At 41.9% G+C, this 16,813-nt stretch overlaps 1 protein-coding gene across 8 annotated transcripts in view; it reads right to left on the minus strand.

Moving 5' to 3' along the window:
- The window catches only part of fmnl2a (formin-like 2a), a 50,578-nt gene that overhangs the window by 29,593 nt on the left and 4,172 nt on the right, over positions 1 to 16,813 (minus strand). For all 8 annotated transcript variants that reach the window (XM_006788559.3, XM_035906854.2, XM_087830224.1 and 5 more), the window contains exons 2-3: positions 5,264 to 5,347; positions 2,091 to 2,171 (exon numbers count right to left, since the gene is read on the minus strand). In XM_006788559.3, coding sequence (XP_006788622.1) covers positions 2,091 to 2,171; positions 5,264 to 5,347 — 165 coding nt within the window. The remainder of the gene's footprint in view (positions 1 to 2,090; positions 2,172 to 5,263; positions 5,348 to 16,813) is intronic.

Here is a 16,813-nt window from a genome sequence, read left to right on the forward strand (position 1 = left end):
GTTAGTCATGTAGACACAGATGACTTTAAGATAAAGAGAAAAGAAGGAGGATGCAACTTGAACCAACAACGAGTGTGCTGAGTGTTTAAACTGCAGGAGCTTTAAACACCAACTCCTTCAAGTATGGCACTGTGGAAAATTTGCTTAGTCAAATTTTACGGGGGATTTGGAGGAGAAAGTTGAGACACCAAATTTAAAGCTGCAACCAGGAGGTGGACAGCTCAGCCTTGCTTACAATTACACCTACTAGCACCACTGAAGCTCAATCAACAACATTGTTTTTGACACCTCAGCTTTAGGCGAATTAAAAAAAAGTTAATTTGAGAGCTTAAAAAGTGCTGGTAGGTGGATTTTGTTACCTTCGGCCAGAACCAGGCTTATGCATTTCCCAGCAACTACAGCTAAACAGATTTATTACACACCTGAAAATATTCTTCCGGTTCTCTTATAAGATAAGAAATGTGAAAATTAAACACAGTGATAGCCAGTAACTACCTCATACTAGGCATTCATGTGTGAAAACTTCAGCAGCATGTGTGAAGGAAGGGAAGAGGAGTACTTCTCCATCTATAGTTTCACAGTCGGTGTCAGTTACCGAGGCAGATTTATACTAACTGTCAACAAACCTGCACCTCTACCACTGACACAGCCTTTCAGTGTTTTGTCTATCATGTCTCCTTTGACATCCGTCACTTTCTTCGTGCTTCCTGCCTTTATCAGATCTTCTATAAGTGCAATCTCTCAGGCATTACAGTAGCCATTAAAGTCAGAGAGGTGTAGCAGTCCCAGTGGCGGTCGATACTCCAGACGACCTATCAGATCAGCCTAATTAGCCTTTATCGTCACCATCTAACATGCTGCAAATGCAGTTCTTTGTGCCAAAAAGCAAACAAAGTCCCAGCCTGGCAAGGCCGAGAACTAGGAGTCAAACTGCTGAACTTATCATTGAAAAGCATATATTTTGCCACCATCACCAGTCAGTCTTAACCTCAGTGGTTGTAAATTAAAGTAGCATTCAAAATGCTCTTAAAATTGGCAATCTGTGAGAGCCTTGATTGCCTCGTATTATTGAACTGTCAGTATTTCAACAATTTAGGTGTACTAGGAGACGCAGTATGTGCAGAGAAAACTTTTATCGCATTCATTTTCTGTTCTTTCTCTTTAAAGATCATTGAAGCTACTCTTTCATTCCTGACTAAGCTGCATAATTTACCATTAGGAATCACTCCTCACTGTACCCATTAATAACGCTGATTTTGGCTACACACAGAGAATGTGCTGTCTGGGGTATTTTCTTGCACCAATAAAACATTGCTGCTCCTCTTTTTACCTTAGTCATCACAGCTTTTGTTTGTGCTGCTCTAGCTAACCAGTTGTGCTTTAACATCTTAACTCCAGTCAATCCAAATTGAATTATTCAGCGATTTGTTGTTATTCTGGCAGAGTCTTCGGGTTAATTTGTTTATCACAGACGCTGGTCTCCCAACCTTCCCCCCACAGCTTGCTCAGCCAGGCCAAAAAGAGTTCATTTTGGCAAACCCCTAAGAGCTGGCTGATACTTGTCTTCGCGAAGCTCCTCCTTTTACTCCCTTCTCCCTTCCAAGCTGCCAGGAAAACAGCCAGAACTGGCTGCTCAGATGACATAAGGCCATCTTTATCATGTTGCTGGGACTCTCAGTTAGTCCCTGCTATGCTACAAGGTGATGTGAGTGCAGCGCTTCATGTGACTGCGTCGCTCTGCATTCAAGTAGCTTGTTTCAAACTTTTATTTCTCCATTGCTCTTTCTGGCAGTGCATGGTGAGTGCAGAGCATGCCCTCAGCCACAGAACAGCACCGCTAAGCATTGGCCAGTGGTTTTCTCAAACCCGGGCGGTTCCAGATAAACAACTGTCTCCTTTCTATCTAAGTCAGTCTGATGCCCGTTTTGCAACTAGTTCCCAGGTTGTCTCCTCCAGAACTCATGTGCACAATTTTTCCTCAGTTGTAGGGATATCCTGGACAAGAGATAGAGGGGTCAGAGGGGAAGGAAAAGCCACAGCACTGGAACGGCCAGTGGAACAGGGAAGCATGTTTTAGCAAGGCCACTCACCTTTCTTGTGACCGCTGGATCTAGATAACTCCTCAGCTTTTGGAGGTACGTGTGAGGCGGGTTTTTCACTTGGAATCGCTCCTGTAAAAAGGAACAAAAAACAAAAATACTGAAATGAGCAGGGGTGGGAGGAAACAAGACGAGAGGAAGAAGGGCAGAAGCTAAACATCTGGACAGTTCTCGTGTAACAATAGTGGAAGTTATATTCACAGTTTCACAGTTTTGTTTGACAGAGCCACTTTGTTCATTCAGATGACTGCACACACACAGACACACACACCACAGCCTCACAAGTCACAACTCATGGCTAGTAAACGGCAACCAGCCTTTATATGCAAAACAAATTTCACTGATGATCTTTTCATTAATTTCAGCGCGCTATAAAGAGCTGCCTGCCTCAGAACTGTGGCCACACCTGGCTACATGAATGAAGTCTCCCAAGTTCAACCAGCAAGACTTTTGAGGCCAGACCGTTGTGCTCTAAATATATACGATACAGCAGATTAGTGCTGGATTTGGATCACTATGTTGAGCAGGAAAGAGCACCAGTCATCAGTTTGAGACTGCAGGCCATATCACAGAAAGGAAAATGTGTTCTTCATGCAGTGTGGTCACATTTCTCCAGTATTCTTCCTAATTTTGAATGCTCTGATCTTGTATAGATTTATAGATCGGGAGGTGATATAGATCGGCGGCTCGTTTCACTTACTAGCAAGAATATTTAACCAGAAAGAAAGAAAGTTACTGTCCAGCGTCAGATTCCCCAAAAAGAGGAGCGAGAATTTAGCAGGCAGTGACAAGAACTTGATCTCCCAGTGGCTTTCCTCTAACGGACAGCCATATCTCTTCAAACAAATGTAACAGGATACAGTGATTCTGATCTCGTTAAAGGTCAGCGACAGTTACAGGTTGGCCGTACACGTGTGCGAATTACTGGAACACATATACTTACAAACCTCCCTCACTGGTAACCAAAAGCCATCCATATCACATGCTTTTATGCAAACAACTTCAAACTGTCAGCTTCATCAGCGCAGTATTTGCTGTGCCGCCTTTGTCATGAATCACATCCTGGAAAGGTGTCCACCCTCCGTACACAGATACAGAGAACGGATCGACAACATCATATTTGTCACTGCCACAGGGTCCGTCGCATAAAAACAGGAAAGACGAGAGAGACGTCAGGAAAAAGAGCCGGCTCTCAGCGGACAGCAACACGCAGGCGGACAGCTCTAAAGCTTGGAAGCTCGAGCTGGAGAGTCTGCAAAATAACGAGCGAACGGTGCGGTGCAAATCATGACGAGTGCAAAGACCTGTAAGGTGTGTAAATACCTCACAAATATAAAAGTGTGAATTTAGAAAGACCGGTGAAATCACAGTGAGCAAATATGTTTGGTATGTAGAGGAATATAAGCAGGTTTCAACAAGCTATGTGGCAATGAAGAGTCCAGAATAGCAGGTTTAAGTTAAGTTTGAGCAGTGATCTTTACTTCCTGCTCTATATCTGAGAAACCTTTTAAAATTAGAGTTGCCAACCAGTTGTTGTACTCTCACAGCGACTCATCTATATGAACTACGCCTCTGTACAACGCTCCGATGGCTAGAAATAGATCACAACCACAGGATTCGATTGGGAAGAGTTGATCGTGCCGATCTCCCTCTTTGTACTCGGGATGTTTTAACCTTGCGTTCACCTCAAGAACAACCTCAACAATTTATCAATATTTCATAAATCCTCATAATTGCTGGAAAGAAAATGTTTAATATTTCATCCGCAAGGGCTGTTTTCCAGAGGGGGTGTGTACCCGTCGTCTCTGCTTCTCTCTGTTGCCATGGTTACATTAAGGGCTTCACTGTAGCTATGACACATAAAGTAACTTAGTCCCACAGCTGCCTGCGGTGTCATGGGTATAGGTTTATTTTGAAAACAAAAAATGAATAAAGAACTGGAAGAACTGGGTTAGCAATATTCTTTGATGTCAACAGTAAAACTGAGGAAGATGCATTATTTCATTCTACAACTTCAACCTAATACCAAACAAAGTGTAGGAAAGAGATGGAGCATACTTTCAAATGACTGATGTCCACCTTTATTGTCTGAGCAGGTTAAGCTTCTAAATTTGGTTTTCCAAAATGTAAAGAGAGAATTATATGACTAGATGTTATCACAGGATTGAAGCATTACCATAGTAAATCTATATTTGGATAAATTTACAGTGGTTTTTTCCTTGCTAATTTCAGTACCACACAAATTCATTGCTGTAACTTCCCTGCGCTGAAAATTAGTTTCCTTTCAGAACCGATTTTCTGGCTGGAAAAATTTCCAGCATAGTTTTCCAGCCCAAAGCGGTCTGTCTCAAGGTTCCCATCCTCACAGAAAGGATAAGAAACTTTAAATTCACAATATAAAACGTTTATTATGAACATGAACTGTGGCGAGCGTGTTCCCTTCTTCTGTGCGTGACCATCGAGAAGCCAAGACTGTCAGTAAAAATCACCGGGCAATGTTTAGCTTCAATGAAAGCGACTATTTTCACTTCAACTGTGACAGTTTGCAGTCAGCCCCATGAAGATCTCTGACTGCTGGTCAGCAGTCTGGTGGTTTCTCTCTGTTACAGTTCCTCTCAGGGTCAGTAACTATCAATACAGTTTTTGGTGGGTGGTGGTCTTGATCTTGTCTCTGCTTTTCTCCTCTGTTCAAGGAGGCAGAAAAACCTTCTGGCACAGAGGTTGCGGACTGAGTGGAGCGCTCAGACCACAGCTCATTGCACAACGTGCACCCTCTGTTATTTCCTACACGCAGCACTGACGCCAATAAGAGGCTAAGTTTTTTCAACTAGCTAAGTGATGTGCGCTCCCTGCTGTGCCACTTAACCCACTTGACCAAGGAAGCCAGGGTGGTGTGTAAAGATGGCAAAAGGCTTACTGGATAAAGGCAGGGCAATGGAGCATGAGTGTTGCGGTCACGACACACAGTAGGGTGGGACCTTCTCCTAGATTACACGCTCAGCTGACAGTCCAGACAGCACATATAACATCATTCTGTGTGAACCTTACCCAGATGTTTTCAGCATTTAAAATGATTTAGTAATTAAGCAGCTACAATCAAGTAAATGTGACTTATGCAGCAGCTACATCGGATCACATCATTTAGATGAGTGGCTGATGCTCACCTGATCACAGATCAGTTCCCACTTCTTCTCATTGTCATACTGCCGCAAGAGCCGCGCTTTGTCTGGAGGAAGATTCATTGAGTTCTGAAAGAGAGAGAAAGGTCCCAGTTAATCAAAACGATGATCAATGTAATGAATAAATAGCATCATTACTCCCAAACATAAAATCAAACTAAGAAACCTATCATCATTGGTAAGATGCAAGCATCTATACACTATACTCTGCATCAACAACATCAGGGTGTCCGTGGCTCCCAAAGAGAGTAATTAAGAAATTGCAAGCTTAATGGACCTCTGACCTTACAGCTGGTTACGCGCTCTCTCGTTGCTAAACATAGCAATGAGCAGGCAACAGAAGAGTTACATTAGCCAAAGTGTGAGTGAGGATCATTGGGGAAAGGTCGGCAAAAGTGTTTACATGTGCTCTTCCCTCCTGTTCATTTGGGATAATCCAGCTGTAAATGAAACTGACCCCTCCCTAAGGCGTCTTAGAGGTTTTATAAAAATGGACCACAATATATAAACAGAAAACAAAAGGAAAGTTTAGAGGGAAACACAAAAAGTTCCACTTTGTTAAGAAGAAAATATTCTGTTCTGTAAACATGATTGGACAAACAGTGCATAGAAAAAGATTTTCTATGATTAAGGAAATCTGACCATGAATTTGTTTACAACTACTTCAGCACTGAGGGACAGTGTGGCCTTCACACTGTATATATATATGTGTGTGTGTGTTAGTTTGAGCCTGTTGCTAAGTAGAATTTTTTTTACATTCCTTACAAGATTTTTGCCATCAGTCTACAAATAAAATAGCAAGTCTTCCACTAACCAAACAGCTGATGGTTTATCTGTCTTGCCGGATACAGAAATCTGCTGAGGCAGGACAGGTAAACATCTAACCCTGCTTTCTAAGTTACTGCTATGACTTTTCAGCCAGTTATCCCAGGGCAAGAAACGAAGGTGTGAGCACAGAAGTGAGTCTGAACTAAAGATGGATGCTCTGAACATCTTTCAGTATTTTGCTTTGAAACTTTTTTTTTAAAGCTGTTCCTCTTTGATGAGGTTAAGCAAGTGATTTCCTGTGAAGAGCCTGTTGTTCAGTCACACCTAATGTGACCCATGTGTTGGCGAACACATTAAGACTGAAAATAAGCTTCGATCGTGCAAAAAAAACACAACTCTTGCACAACTCTTTTTCTTTATCCGGTTTTACTTTGTCGACATCTGCTTCGTGTACGAACACCTCTGCAGCTGTCCAAAATGTTGCACTTTCCAGCATTATTCACCACACCCTCGTGTGGATTTAGAAAGGCTTCAAACAATTATCCAGCGCTCCCAGTATGCTGCGCAAAGAACATGGAAACACAAGTGCGACCCAGCTGGATACTGGTTAACCAGCTATTCTTATAGAAATAAAACAGAAACACATTAAAAGCACAAAAATAGCATAGAGGTGTATAGCTTAACTGAGTGTTTCTGCAGCTTTCAGTCATAGAGAATACACAATAATACAGATGCACAATACAGCTGTGTGAGAGAGAGAGCCATTCAGCAAAGAGCAGGGGAAAAAATTAGAAAACATAACCATTAGAGTTGAGGTTGTTTTTCCCATCCACACTGGTTGGGCTGCATCATCTATCAGAGCGGGTACCGCACTCAGCTTCTACTTTTCCTTCGCTGGAGTTTCCAAAGAGCACGAGGGGGGTTTGAGAGGAAGATGGATAAGAAATATCTCGAAATCAGACCCATTTCCATGAGTGAGTAACACGATAATCGAGTCAGACCTGCTCTTAGAGCTATTGTTTTGTTGTTTTAGAATTTGCTTGAGATTTTTTTGCATAATAACGTGTGGCAAGCCTATTCGTCTTTATCACCATTTTAATTATGAAATAGTCCATTTATAAAAAGAACAATCAATGCGATACCGGGATCGGGCTTAGGCACATCTTTGGATTTTACTAACAGCTATTGAGAGGAAGGCTAATATACATAAAATAAAGCTCATCCTAATAAAAACATAATATCTAAGCCAGTTTTCATGTTTTCCCCCCACATATTTTTGTGCTTCAGAATAGTTAGTGATGAACTGAACTGATCCCAGTAGACCTGTGAAACTAATAGAAATCCAACTGACAGCTCAGTACTGTGGAAGAATCTTGCACCTAGGGCTGTGTGATATGACCAAAATCTCATATCCCGATATCCCGATAACGATATAAATCACAAAAATGTAACATTTTCTGTAAATTCTGTGAATCCTGACTTGCGGGAAGTGTTTCCAGCTGCGCGTCATGTAGCTGGAGTCCAGTGTTTCAACCGATGTATGAAACTATACATTTTTAGACATAAGTTGTAACAGCCGCCGTTTTCTTTCTGAGTATTTATTACACGGCGTGCTGCGGGGAACAGCCTGTTCTAACGTTTGAGTCTAGGGTCTATTTTTTAGCGCCTGGCGGCTCTTTTTTACTTCTCATCCGTAAATAATCTGCTCTTTTACGTGATTCAGTTTATTTTGAAAAATCTCAACAGGATCTTGAGCTTTATTGTGAAAGGTTTATGTGGAACATAAACAAGCGGAAACGCGATGGGTTTTACCGTCGTTGTTGCTAACCACAACGCATAAAAACAGGCGCTTGTCCGTCTGTAGTGTGGTTATATAAAATATAAGAGAAAGTGAGAACTTTAAGAAATTAATATAGCCACTACAGTGACCATCAAAACGATGAAGAAATATTGCCGTAAACAGTTTATTTTGCGACACCACGAAACAAACGATAGCGTAAAAAGAAATGATAGACGTTTTTGTCTGTGAAGGTTCTCAGTCATCCAGGTCATCGTAGTCAAAGGAGCTTGATAAGTTCCCCTTAGAACTGAAGAAGCTTCTCGGATGAGAGGTGAAACGTCTTCAAGCAACTTAAAGAAGTCCAGACGCTTTTCTTTGCAAGCTCCTTTGATAGACGTTTTTATATCGTCATCCGATATATATTGTTATATCGAACAGCCCTACTTGCACCACCTATTTTTTTTTTTTTTTTTTGCCTCCTAGAAGACAGACTTCAGCCAGCATTGTTGAGGATCTTCTGAAAACTGATGGAAATATGAACATAGAAAAGTATCCTCAGAGTCTGATCCACCAAGTATCATCATCTGGAAAGCTTTTGATTTTTCAGCCTAACATTGATCCCAAACAGTGTCAGTGCAGTGAAACCCCACATGGATAGAACAAACACGCAGTCAAACACTATCAGCCATGGATTGGCCTCCCCAAACCATGGACCTCAACATTACTGAAACAACGTGTAATCATCTTGGCTCTGAATGTCTTTTAAGAAGCCTGGAGAACTATTCCTGAAGATGACTTAAATAAATTACAAGAAAGCTTGTGTAAGAGAGTTCAGGCAGTGTTGAAGAATAAATGTGGTCATACTAGATATTGACTTTCAAACTTGCTAGAATTGCACAAACTATTTTCTCTTATATACTGTTATACACTCTTATATAAATTGTTCACCCCTTTCTCATTTTCCTGGCAAAATAGTAAAAAAAATTAGGGGTGGCTAATGGATATGGTAAAAACTCAGGTTGTAGCCTGTAGATATTTAACTAAAGGAAATTGAATTAGTATTCTGCCGAAGCTTTGAGTCGAATGATCGCTGCTGTGCTGACTGCAGGGAATTGGGAGTCATAAGGGTTCTATTGATTCATTCTGGCTGCTGACCAGATGACTAAGCTTTGTATCCATTCGTCTTCCCTAAACACATTAAAATACAATCTGACGCCTGAGCGGACGGTCACATTAAGTGACAGAAAACCACCAGCGGGTTTACTATGTTACACACAGAAGTGGTTTTACATTTTGGAGAGAGAAACCTGAAGGAGGGTAGACTTTTACTTCTAAACGTCTACCTTGTTTTGTTTGGAATTAAGAGTACCTTTGGCCTGGGTGCTTGTGTGGCTTGGGTGGTTTGCTGAGTCGCTGTGGGTGCACTGAACTGCTTGGTGAGGCTCCAACTAAAGCAAAAGACCACTTCTACCAGCCTTCATTTCATCCCACTGCTAATGAGCTGTGACAAGCACTCAGCTCACTGGGTTACCCCATGTCTACAACCACACTGGTATCTGTGCAACTGTGTTATTAATGGGGTGCAGTTGAGGAGGGCTGGGCAGCTTTTAACCAACACCTGATGGCAGACCACCCTGACGAATACGCACCTAAATTTAACTGGTTAGTAAAACAGTAAAGCATAACAGAAATTTGAGACACAGGCGAGCACGCTAAAAGGATGCACTCATTCATGCTGAAAATGAATAATAATTTGATATAAAATGGTGGCAAAGCCATTTTAAGTATTGGTAAAGCAGATGCGTGCAACCAGTGCAGCTGCAAGGACGTTTAAATCCTAAAAAAGCACAATGAAAGGGATTTAGTCAACAAGACAATCCTGTTGGGAGACCCTGACAAAGCATAAGAGACTCCCTCCAGACGGCAACAAAACGCAAACGACAAGAGGGAGAAAAAAAAATAGTGGAATTCACTGTGCTGGACGACCATCCCCTCAGTGAAATGTGGGGTTTCAATGCTCTCCAGCCTCCCTTCATGCTGCCAAAGTCACATTTCATCTCCAAAGCAGCTGTCCCACATCTGTACAGTTACTGAGTGAGTTCCTTTAGAAACAAAAATGACCTGAAAGCCGTAGCCTGAACATGAATCCAGGTCATTAATAACTGTCAGTACTGTGGAGACAACGAGCCAGTATGTCGTGCTAAACTATGCCATATTTACTCAGATACAGGGGGCCAATTTTAGTGTAGCTCAACTTTAACAGTTGCAACTAATAACTTTATGTCAATGTTTAACTCACATCAGGTCTTAAGGTTCTTAAGGTTCATAAATATAGAACTTATTAGAGCCCACGTATCCTATCATTATCCAGCTTAAGTCATAAAAGAAGTAAAAATAGACTGCTGGCTCAAAGCCCACCAACCACCACTACCTACCAGGAGGTCTGCTCAGGCACAGCCTTCACAGCACAGCTGGCTAGAAAAGCAAACACACAGCCCACATGAAGGACCTGCTTCAGTCAGTAATGCTGCTACAAGATCTAAACTATATTGACACAACTGGCTAACTAACTACTTGCTTTGGAACGTGTCTAAAATGTAGTGTTTTGCACCTTTAGGTGTGCAAACACACACGCACACACACACACAAACTAAACACATCTAACCAGGTCAATCATTTTTATTTCCATTTTCTTAAAACACCCTGCAGGTCTTCAAATGTGTCGCAGAACAAACTAGGAGTAAAACATATACTGTAAAGTATACATAAAAAATAGTTATAAACTTCATAACGTCTTTGGTGGTAACTGCAGTTGAAACATAGATCTGGGATTTAGGAGAAGCACTTGAATTTTCTGTGACAGCCAACAAAAAAAAACGATAAAGCACCAATTTTACATCAGATAGAATCCACAACCACATGTTCACATCATCACTCCACATGCTGCCTGCTGTGATCTCACATACCAAGCAATTTTGGCTTGAGCGAATGCAAACAAAAGAGCTCGATCCAACTAGGAAAGTCAAGAAACCCTGGTAGACCGCCTATTAAAGAAAACATCCACTTTCAGAACATGCTCCGCTGCGTTTACTTGTGTTTACTCTTCAACAACATGAGACAACCTGACAAAAGTGTGCAGTACATCACCTCACTGTCACCAGCTCTCCTCTCAGATATCTTTCAGCGCAGTCATTGGTTTCTCCTTGAGGATTTGGGTTGCCATGAGTTGGTAGCACACCCACGCTCCCCTCTTTCTTCCTCTGCGTCTACCTTCTCCCTACTAACGCACCACAATTCAGAAGAACTTAATCTCTGTGTTCAAACCACCAGATGCAGCATAACTGTTTTGTCAGCATTAATTAAACTAATGACCTTAATAGAAAACTTGTCTTTCTGCTGTAAACAACCAATTTGCATCATTCAAAGCCACGTTCCGACCTCTAATCAATTTATTTTTGCTAAAACGTCTCACTTGTCTTTTTAAATGAGCCCCGCTGCGTGCCACAACAAGAAAACCTCACATTGCATCAGTTATTAAAAACTAGTCAGAGCAATAATCCTCAAATTGCTCAACGCTATGGAAATGACTGGATGCTGTACTGGTCTCTCCCAATGCTTGCTTCATCGAATGCTGGGGTGTTTTGTTTCTGAGGCATTTACACATTTATATTGAGGTTAATGCTGCGCTTCAGGCTAGTGTGAGTTGTAAAACACCATCCCTATGAGTATTAATATGTGACGGCAAAACTGCATAATAAATGATTCACTTCACTTCTTGCTTTTCACGTTAACCTTCAGGGGAGCGGAGGAGCCCCGCAGCTCAGGCAGAATCGAAATCTGTCATATTCATAATGGAGTGTCAGAGATAAGAGCCTACTTAAAGGAGAAAGGAGCTGCACAACCCCGAGGCGTGTGCTGTCCAAACCGAGCTGTCCTCCACTCATTAGCACAGCGTGGATCTGTAATCCCTGGCGTTCTTTGGGGGCACAGGTGTCCCCTGTCTGTCCTCAGATTAGCTTTGTAATCCCCAGGCCCCCCCTGACCCGACAGTAGCGTTTGTGTTTGTGAAGCTGTTCACTAGAATGCCTCTTGACCACTCGGTGAGTCAAATGTTTTTGCCTCTCGTTTTACACATTCCAACGACATTTCATCCATTTACCTCACCGCGCTCACCGATAACATGACATACTGGACTTAGCAGACCATCTGTCAGCTTCACACTCTCTAACAAGAGTGGGTACTCGCTATTCTCAATTTATCCACGCTGCTCACAGTGCCATCAAAGTGCCTTCAGCAAGCCTCACCACAAATGCAGCGAAACACAGAAGAAGAAGTCAAATGATCGATGTTGAAATCTGAGCCCAACAGCTTTGTTCAATTTTAAAGCATGACACAGAAAAAAAAAATCTTTAACACTTTGTGGGCAAAATACACAAAATATTGCAAAAATATGTTTAAGTTGTGGATTAAAAAGAAAGGAAAAAAGCTGTGGTTTGAGTGCTGGATGCTATCCAAATTCCGGAAACATCATGGAGGTGGTGTGGAGCAGCAGGAAGCTGTCCAAATAAAACAAGTGATACATGAACACAGAGGCGCTCTGGCCAGACCAGATGTTGTGAGGTTGCGAAAGTGTCTGGACTGAGGTGGAGTCCACGTTCCAGAGCGAATATGAACCCAAAATGTTGTTTGTTCAAAACAGTTAATAAAATAAAATGGCACAGTTGAGTTAAAAATGATGAGAAAAATTAGTTTACATGGGTTATAATATTTAAAAGAACCTTTTAAATCTTCCTCCTGTGGCAGGAAATCTTCAATGAAATGAAAAAGAAGCCAGATGATTTAATACCACTGCTCAATAATAGCATTTAATTTGTCCTTTATTAACACAAGCCTGACAAATACAACCAGCTTAGTGCCTAACTGTAAGCTGTGACAATGATGGCCACATTTGTGTCACTGTGTCGCATTTAGATCTGTAATAAAGTAAAAGTATTCAGCATCCTGTTTTATGTGTGCTTTCCCTACCCCCTCCCAGGGTGGGGGTTGTTTTTTATCCTGTTATACACACTTATTCATTAGTCACAAGAGTGGAATTCAAAGGTTAAATGCAATAACGAAACTGATTACATACAAACTTCACAAGAAAAAGTGATAAAATAAAAAGCCTTTGAAATGGCTTCCATGATGTCACCCACACACACTGATGGCAGGCATGACGTAACCTGAGAGCTGAGTGCTTTCGCTTTATTTTCACTGGAAAACCAGGAAGCTTTACCGTTGCTTCCAGAGAAATACTGTCCCCTAGTTTGCAGTTTCAACGCCTTAGGTGGCACCGCAGCTAAAACATTGGTTTCCTGCTCTGTGACACTTCTGGAAGGCGTGCAAACATTTCTGACAGAATCATGATTACCTCCCCCACAAAAAAACCCCCCCAAAACACACCTGTAAATTTTGACCCTCCAATCCCACCCCATCTGAATCGGCATCCCTCAAACGCTGAAGAGCCGTACACTCACTTTTTCTAACGAGACGATAGAGGCACTCTGAACAGCAGGTGCCCGCCACAAAAGTACACTTTTGCATCATCCAGTGAAGAAAGGCTAAATGGGAGCTTGAAACCACATGATTACTGAGCACACAGCTGCTTTTATGGTATAAAAAAAGGGCTGCAAGTGCCTACAGACTTAACAGTGTGGATCAAACTGTTCAAAGCTGAGACATTTGAACATCAGCGTCAGTGATCAAAGGTATTATGTGTTATTAATAAACCTGTTCAACTGTCCCATGGTGAGCATCTTAATACAAGATTTTCATAGGAGAGGAAAATTGCCTGCTCACCTGAATTTGAAGGATTCAATCTATTATTATATATTATAGATTTATTTTATAGGTGTATAAAATAAAAATTATTTACCATTTGTTGGTAATGTGTTTTGTTTTGTTTTTTACCAAACAGCAATCTGAAGCCTCTACTGTAGGAAAGAAACAAAACTGATGTTTTGCCAATTTCCTATCTCTGTTTTTGAGATTTACTGGAAACGCTTGAGTTGGTACTGAATCCAAATCTTAACCCCGGATAGGCTGGTGCTCCTCTGTGGCTACTTGTAAAGAGTCTAGAGTAAAAGGCAAATCTTCTGTCCAATAAAACCTGAAACAGCAGACTGCCACATTGTCTTCAGGTCTAATGGAGTCCATTCAAATTCAACAGCACCTCCCATTCTGCTCCGCAGATGTTAATTCTGGCAAGTTGCTACCCGACAGAACCTGCCTTTTTGAATGTGGCCATTTCAAAAGCAGCTTATCTCTCACACAGAATAAAATAATAAAAACATACTAAAATAAAAGCCTGAAAAAGAATGTTGAAGTTAACTTTTGAGACAAAGTGTTACATCACATCACAGCTGAGGACAAAAATTAAGCTCAAGGCCCATGAAACAGTGTCAATCCCAGAGGATAAAGTGTATCCTTGTCATAATGACTCTAATAACTGATGAATATGCTGGAAGTTTTAGATAAAACTCAACATCTTTAACATTAACTAATTCTTAAGAGGTCACAACAAAACGCCCACTCTTGTGCAGAACTTTGACAGACCAAGCAGAATGTCTTTCTAGTGCAGCTGCCACCTTGGAGCCTGGACAGATCCTGACCATAATGCACTTCTCAAAAGAGCTGCAACTCTGTTGCTCTTTTGTGTGAATTTTGGACTGATCCTGGCAATGGACTGTTACCCACATGAAAGGATCAGACTGGTCTTTTTAAGACTCCATCATGATACACCTGCAGGAAGAATTACAGCAAATATAACTATGGATGGCCAAGTCTAAACAATGACTCCAGGCTGATGTCAAAACTCCCAGGGACATTTTCCTTTTCCTCTTAACACAGTTGCTAGCTGGCGTTCAACATTTCATTGATGCCAAACAAAGTGTTCGGCTGCTTTATTAGTCCACAACCACGCAACTGAAACTTCATTCAGTGGGTAAACAAAAGCAAAGAACAACTGTACAATCAAAACAAAGTCCAGCTGACAGGTTTAAAGGTTATTCTAGAGTCAACGATTTCCTTTGGGTTCATGTGCCACCCACATGGTGGAGAAGAAAACCAAACCCCCGAATGTGCACATGTCAAAACTGAAGTTAGAGCAACAATACTGATTGGACCCTCAGTAGTTTCAACTGGGTGGTGACTGCACACAGCTGAGAGACTTTTTCTCACATAATCAGCTGAGCCTCTGCCAGCCAGGCAAGATGCCTCCAGGCTATGCTTTGGGATCTTGAGCAGCACATTATCGCTTCACACCGCAGTACCTCACATCCCCTCTGAGATTTCACGGGCCAGAGCGTTGGTTGCAGGATTTCATTGCTCTCTGAGCATAACATCCTCAGTGCTGTTCTGGCTAATTGGTGGGTGAGTATCCTGGGGATCCAGCACAGCAGAAACCGATACAAACACACACACACATAGAAACGGGTATGTGTGGAGGCCTCTCGTGCCCTGCCGGCTCTGGGTCCAGTGCCAGGCTCCGTCTTGGGCTTCACACAGAATAAAGAGCAGCTCTGTCTGGTGGTCCTGACGCACGGGATTCAGCCACTGTTCATCCTCTGCACCACAGACAAAACCCACTGTTCTATTTTATTAATGAAGAAGAGTCAACGTGGAAAAACCTAAGAGGTTTAGCTTAGTCACTTCCTGGGTTTCATGTAGCACTGTGAGAGATGCAGGGCTCAGTGTCTTCGCACATTTGAATGACATTCTAACAAAAAGCCACAATTTGCATATTACCACCAATGCACTTTGGATACACCTTACCCTGGGAAGTACAAGAAAGCATTTTCCAGGTAAAAACCCACTCTGGACCTGCCGATGTGACAGATTAGACTTCATTTAAACATGAGGGCTACTCTTGTGATTAATCTGCTGGAGTAGATTTCAGATGCGGTACCTCACAGCAGAAATAACAGCAGATTGTGGTGCGTCGCAGCCTTTAAACAAAGCAGCTTAGACGTAATCTGGGCAGACTACTGAGAAGAGCAACAACAGCATCCAAGCTACAGTCCCCCCCATATGGCATTTAAACAAGTAATGACTCTGAACTTCTCTGTCTCCATGACAGCAGGCACGATACTCAGAGATTCAACTCGACGGTCTCCTGGATGTGGGTGCAATCTAATTTGCTTGTCAACTCTGTGGTTAGCTGAGGCAGAAGAGCAGACATGAGGCCTTGGCTGCATTCCTGTTACACAGAGTCATTTTCCTTTGGTTCAGTGTGAAGCATATAGACTGACTAATACTGTACATGTGACTCCCAAAGACTGACTGTAATCATTTCACGTGCTTTCAGCTATTGTGCACTTATAAGCCAAGAAATGTGTTAAAAATGCCGTTCAGAAATTTTGTCTGGATCTGGCAAGTGTATGGTTAACTGATCAGCAGCACACTGACATGACAGAACTGTGCCGTGTAGATTAGACATCAAGAGGGCTCACTCATAATCATGTGGAACTTATCTGTGGTTGACTTATGTTACCAATACTACGACAACAAGTGAGCAAAGATGCTTTAAAAGAACCAGCAACAATGAGGAGTCGTAGAAAGCAGAGAGCCTTGGCATACAAACAAATTCCTATTTATGTCTCTATGACAATCTGCGCCGTCTAAACAAAGATTATTTGGGTTTAATCTCCTCCTGACTGAAGGCCAAGGCTGCATGTGAATCAGGCAGTCCTATCACAGCAGAGGCCTCAGATTACTATTAGCTCAAGTCTGTTTCAGAGATCAGTTCTTGGCCTAATGAGCCACTTCACTGGGAGCTTTTCATTTGGTAGAAACTGCAGACTCCACCAGAAGTAAGCCACTTGTATGACAATCACACACAGTGAGAGCAAACAACCATATCTAAGGAAGGTGGGTTGAAATTTAACTTACTACAGCTTTGAAGGAGCTGAGGCCAGTTAAAACTACACCATTATAAGTTAGGGTTAGCT

This window comes from Neolamprologus brichardi, chromosome 16 (genome assembly GCF_056152115.1).
Source record: "Neolamprologus brichardi isolate AB-2024 chromosome 16, ASM5615211v1, whole genome shotgun sequence".
In the NCBI taxonomy this organism is placed as follows: Eukaryota; Metazoa; Chordata; class Actinopteri; order Cichliformes; family Cichlidae; genus Neolamprologus; species Neolamprologus brichardi.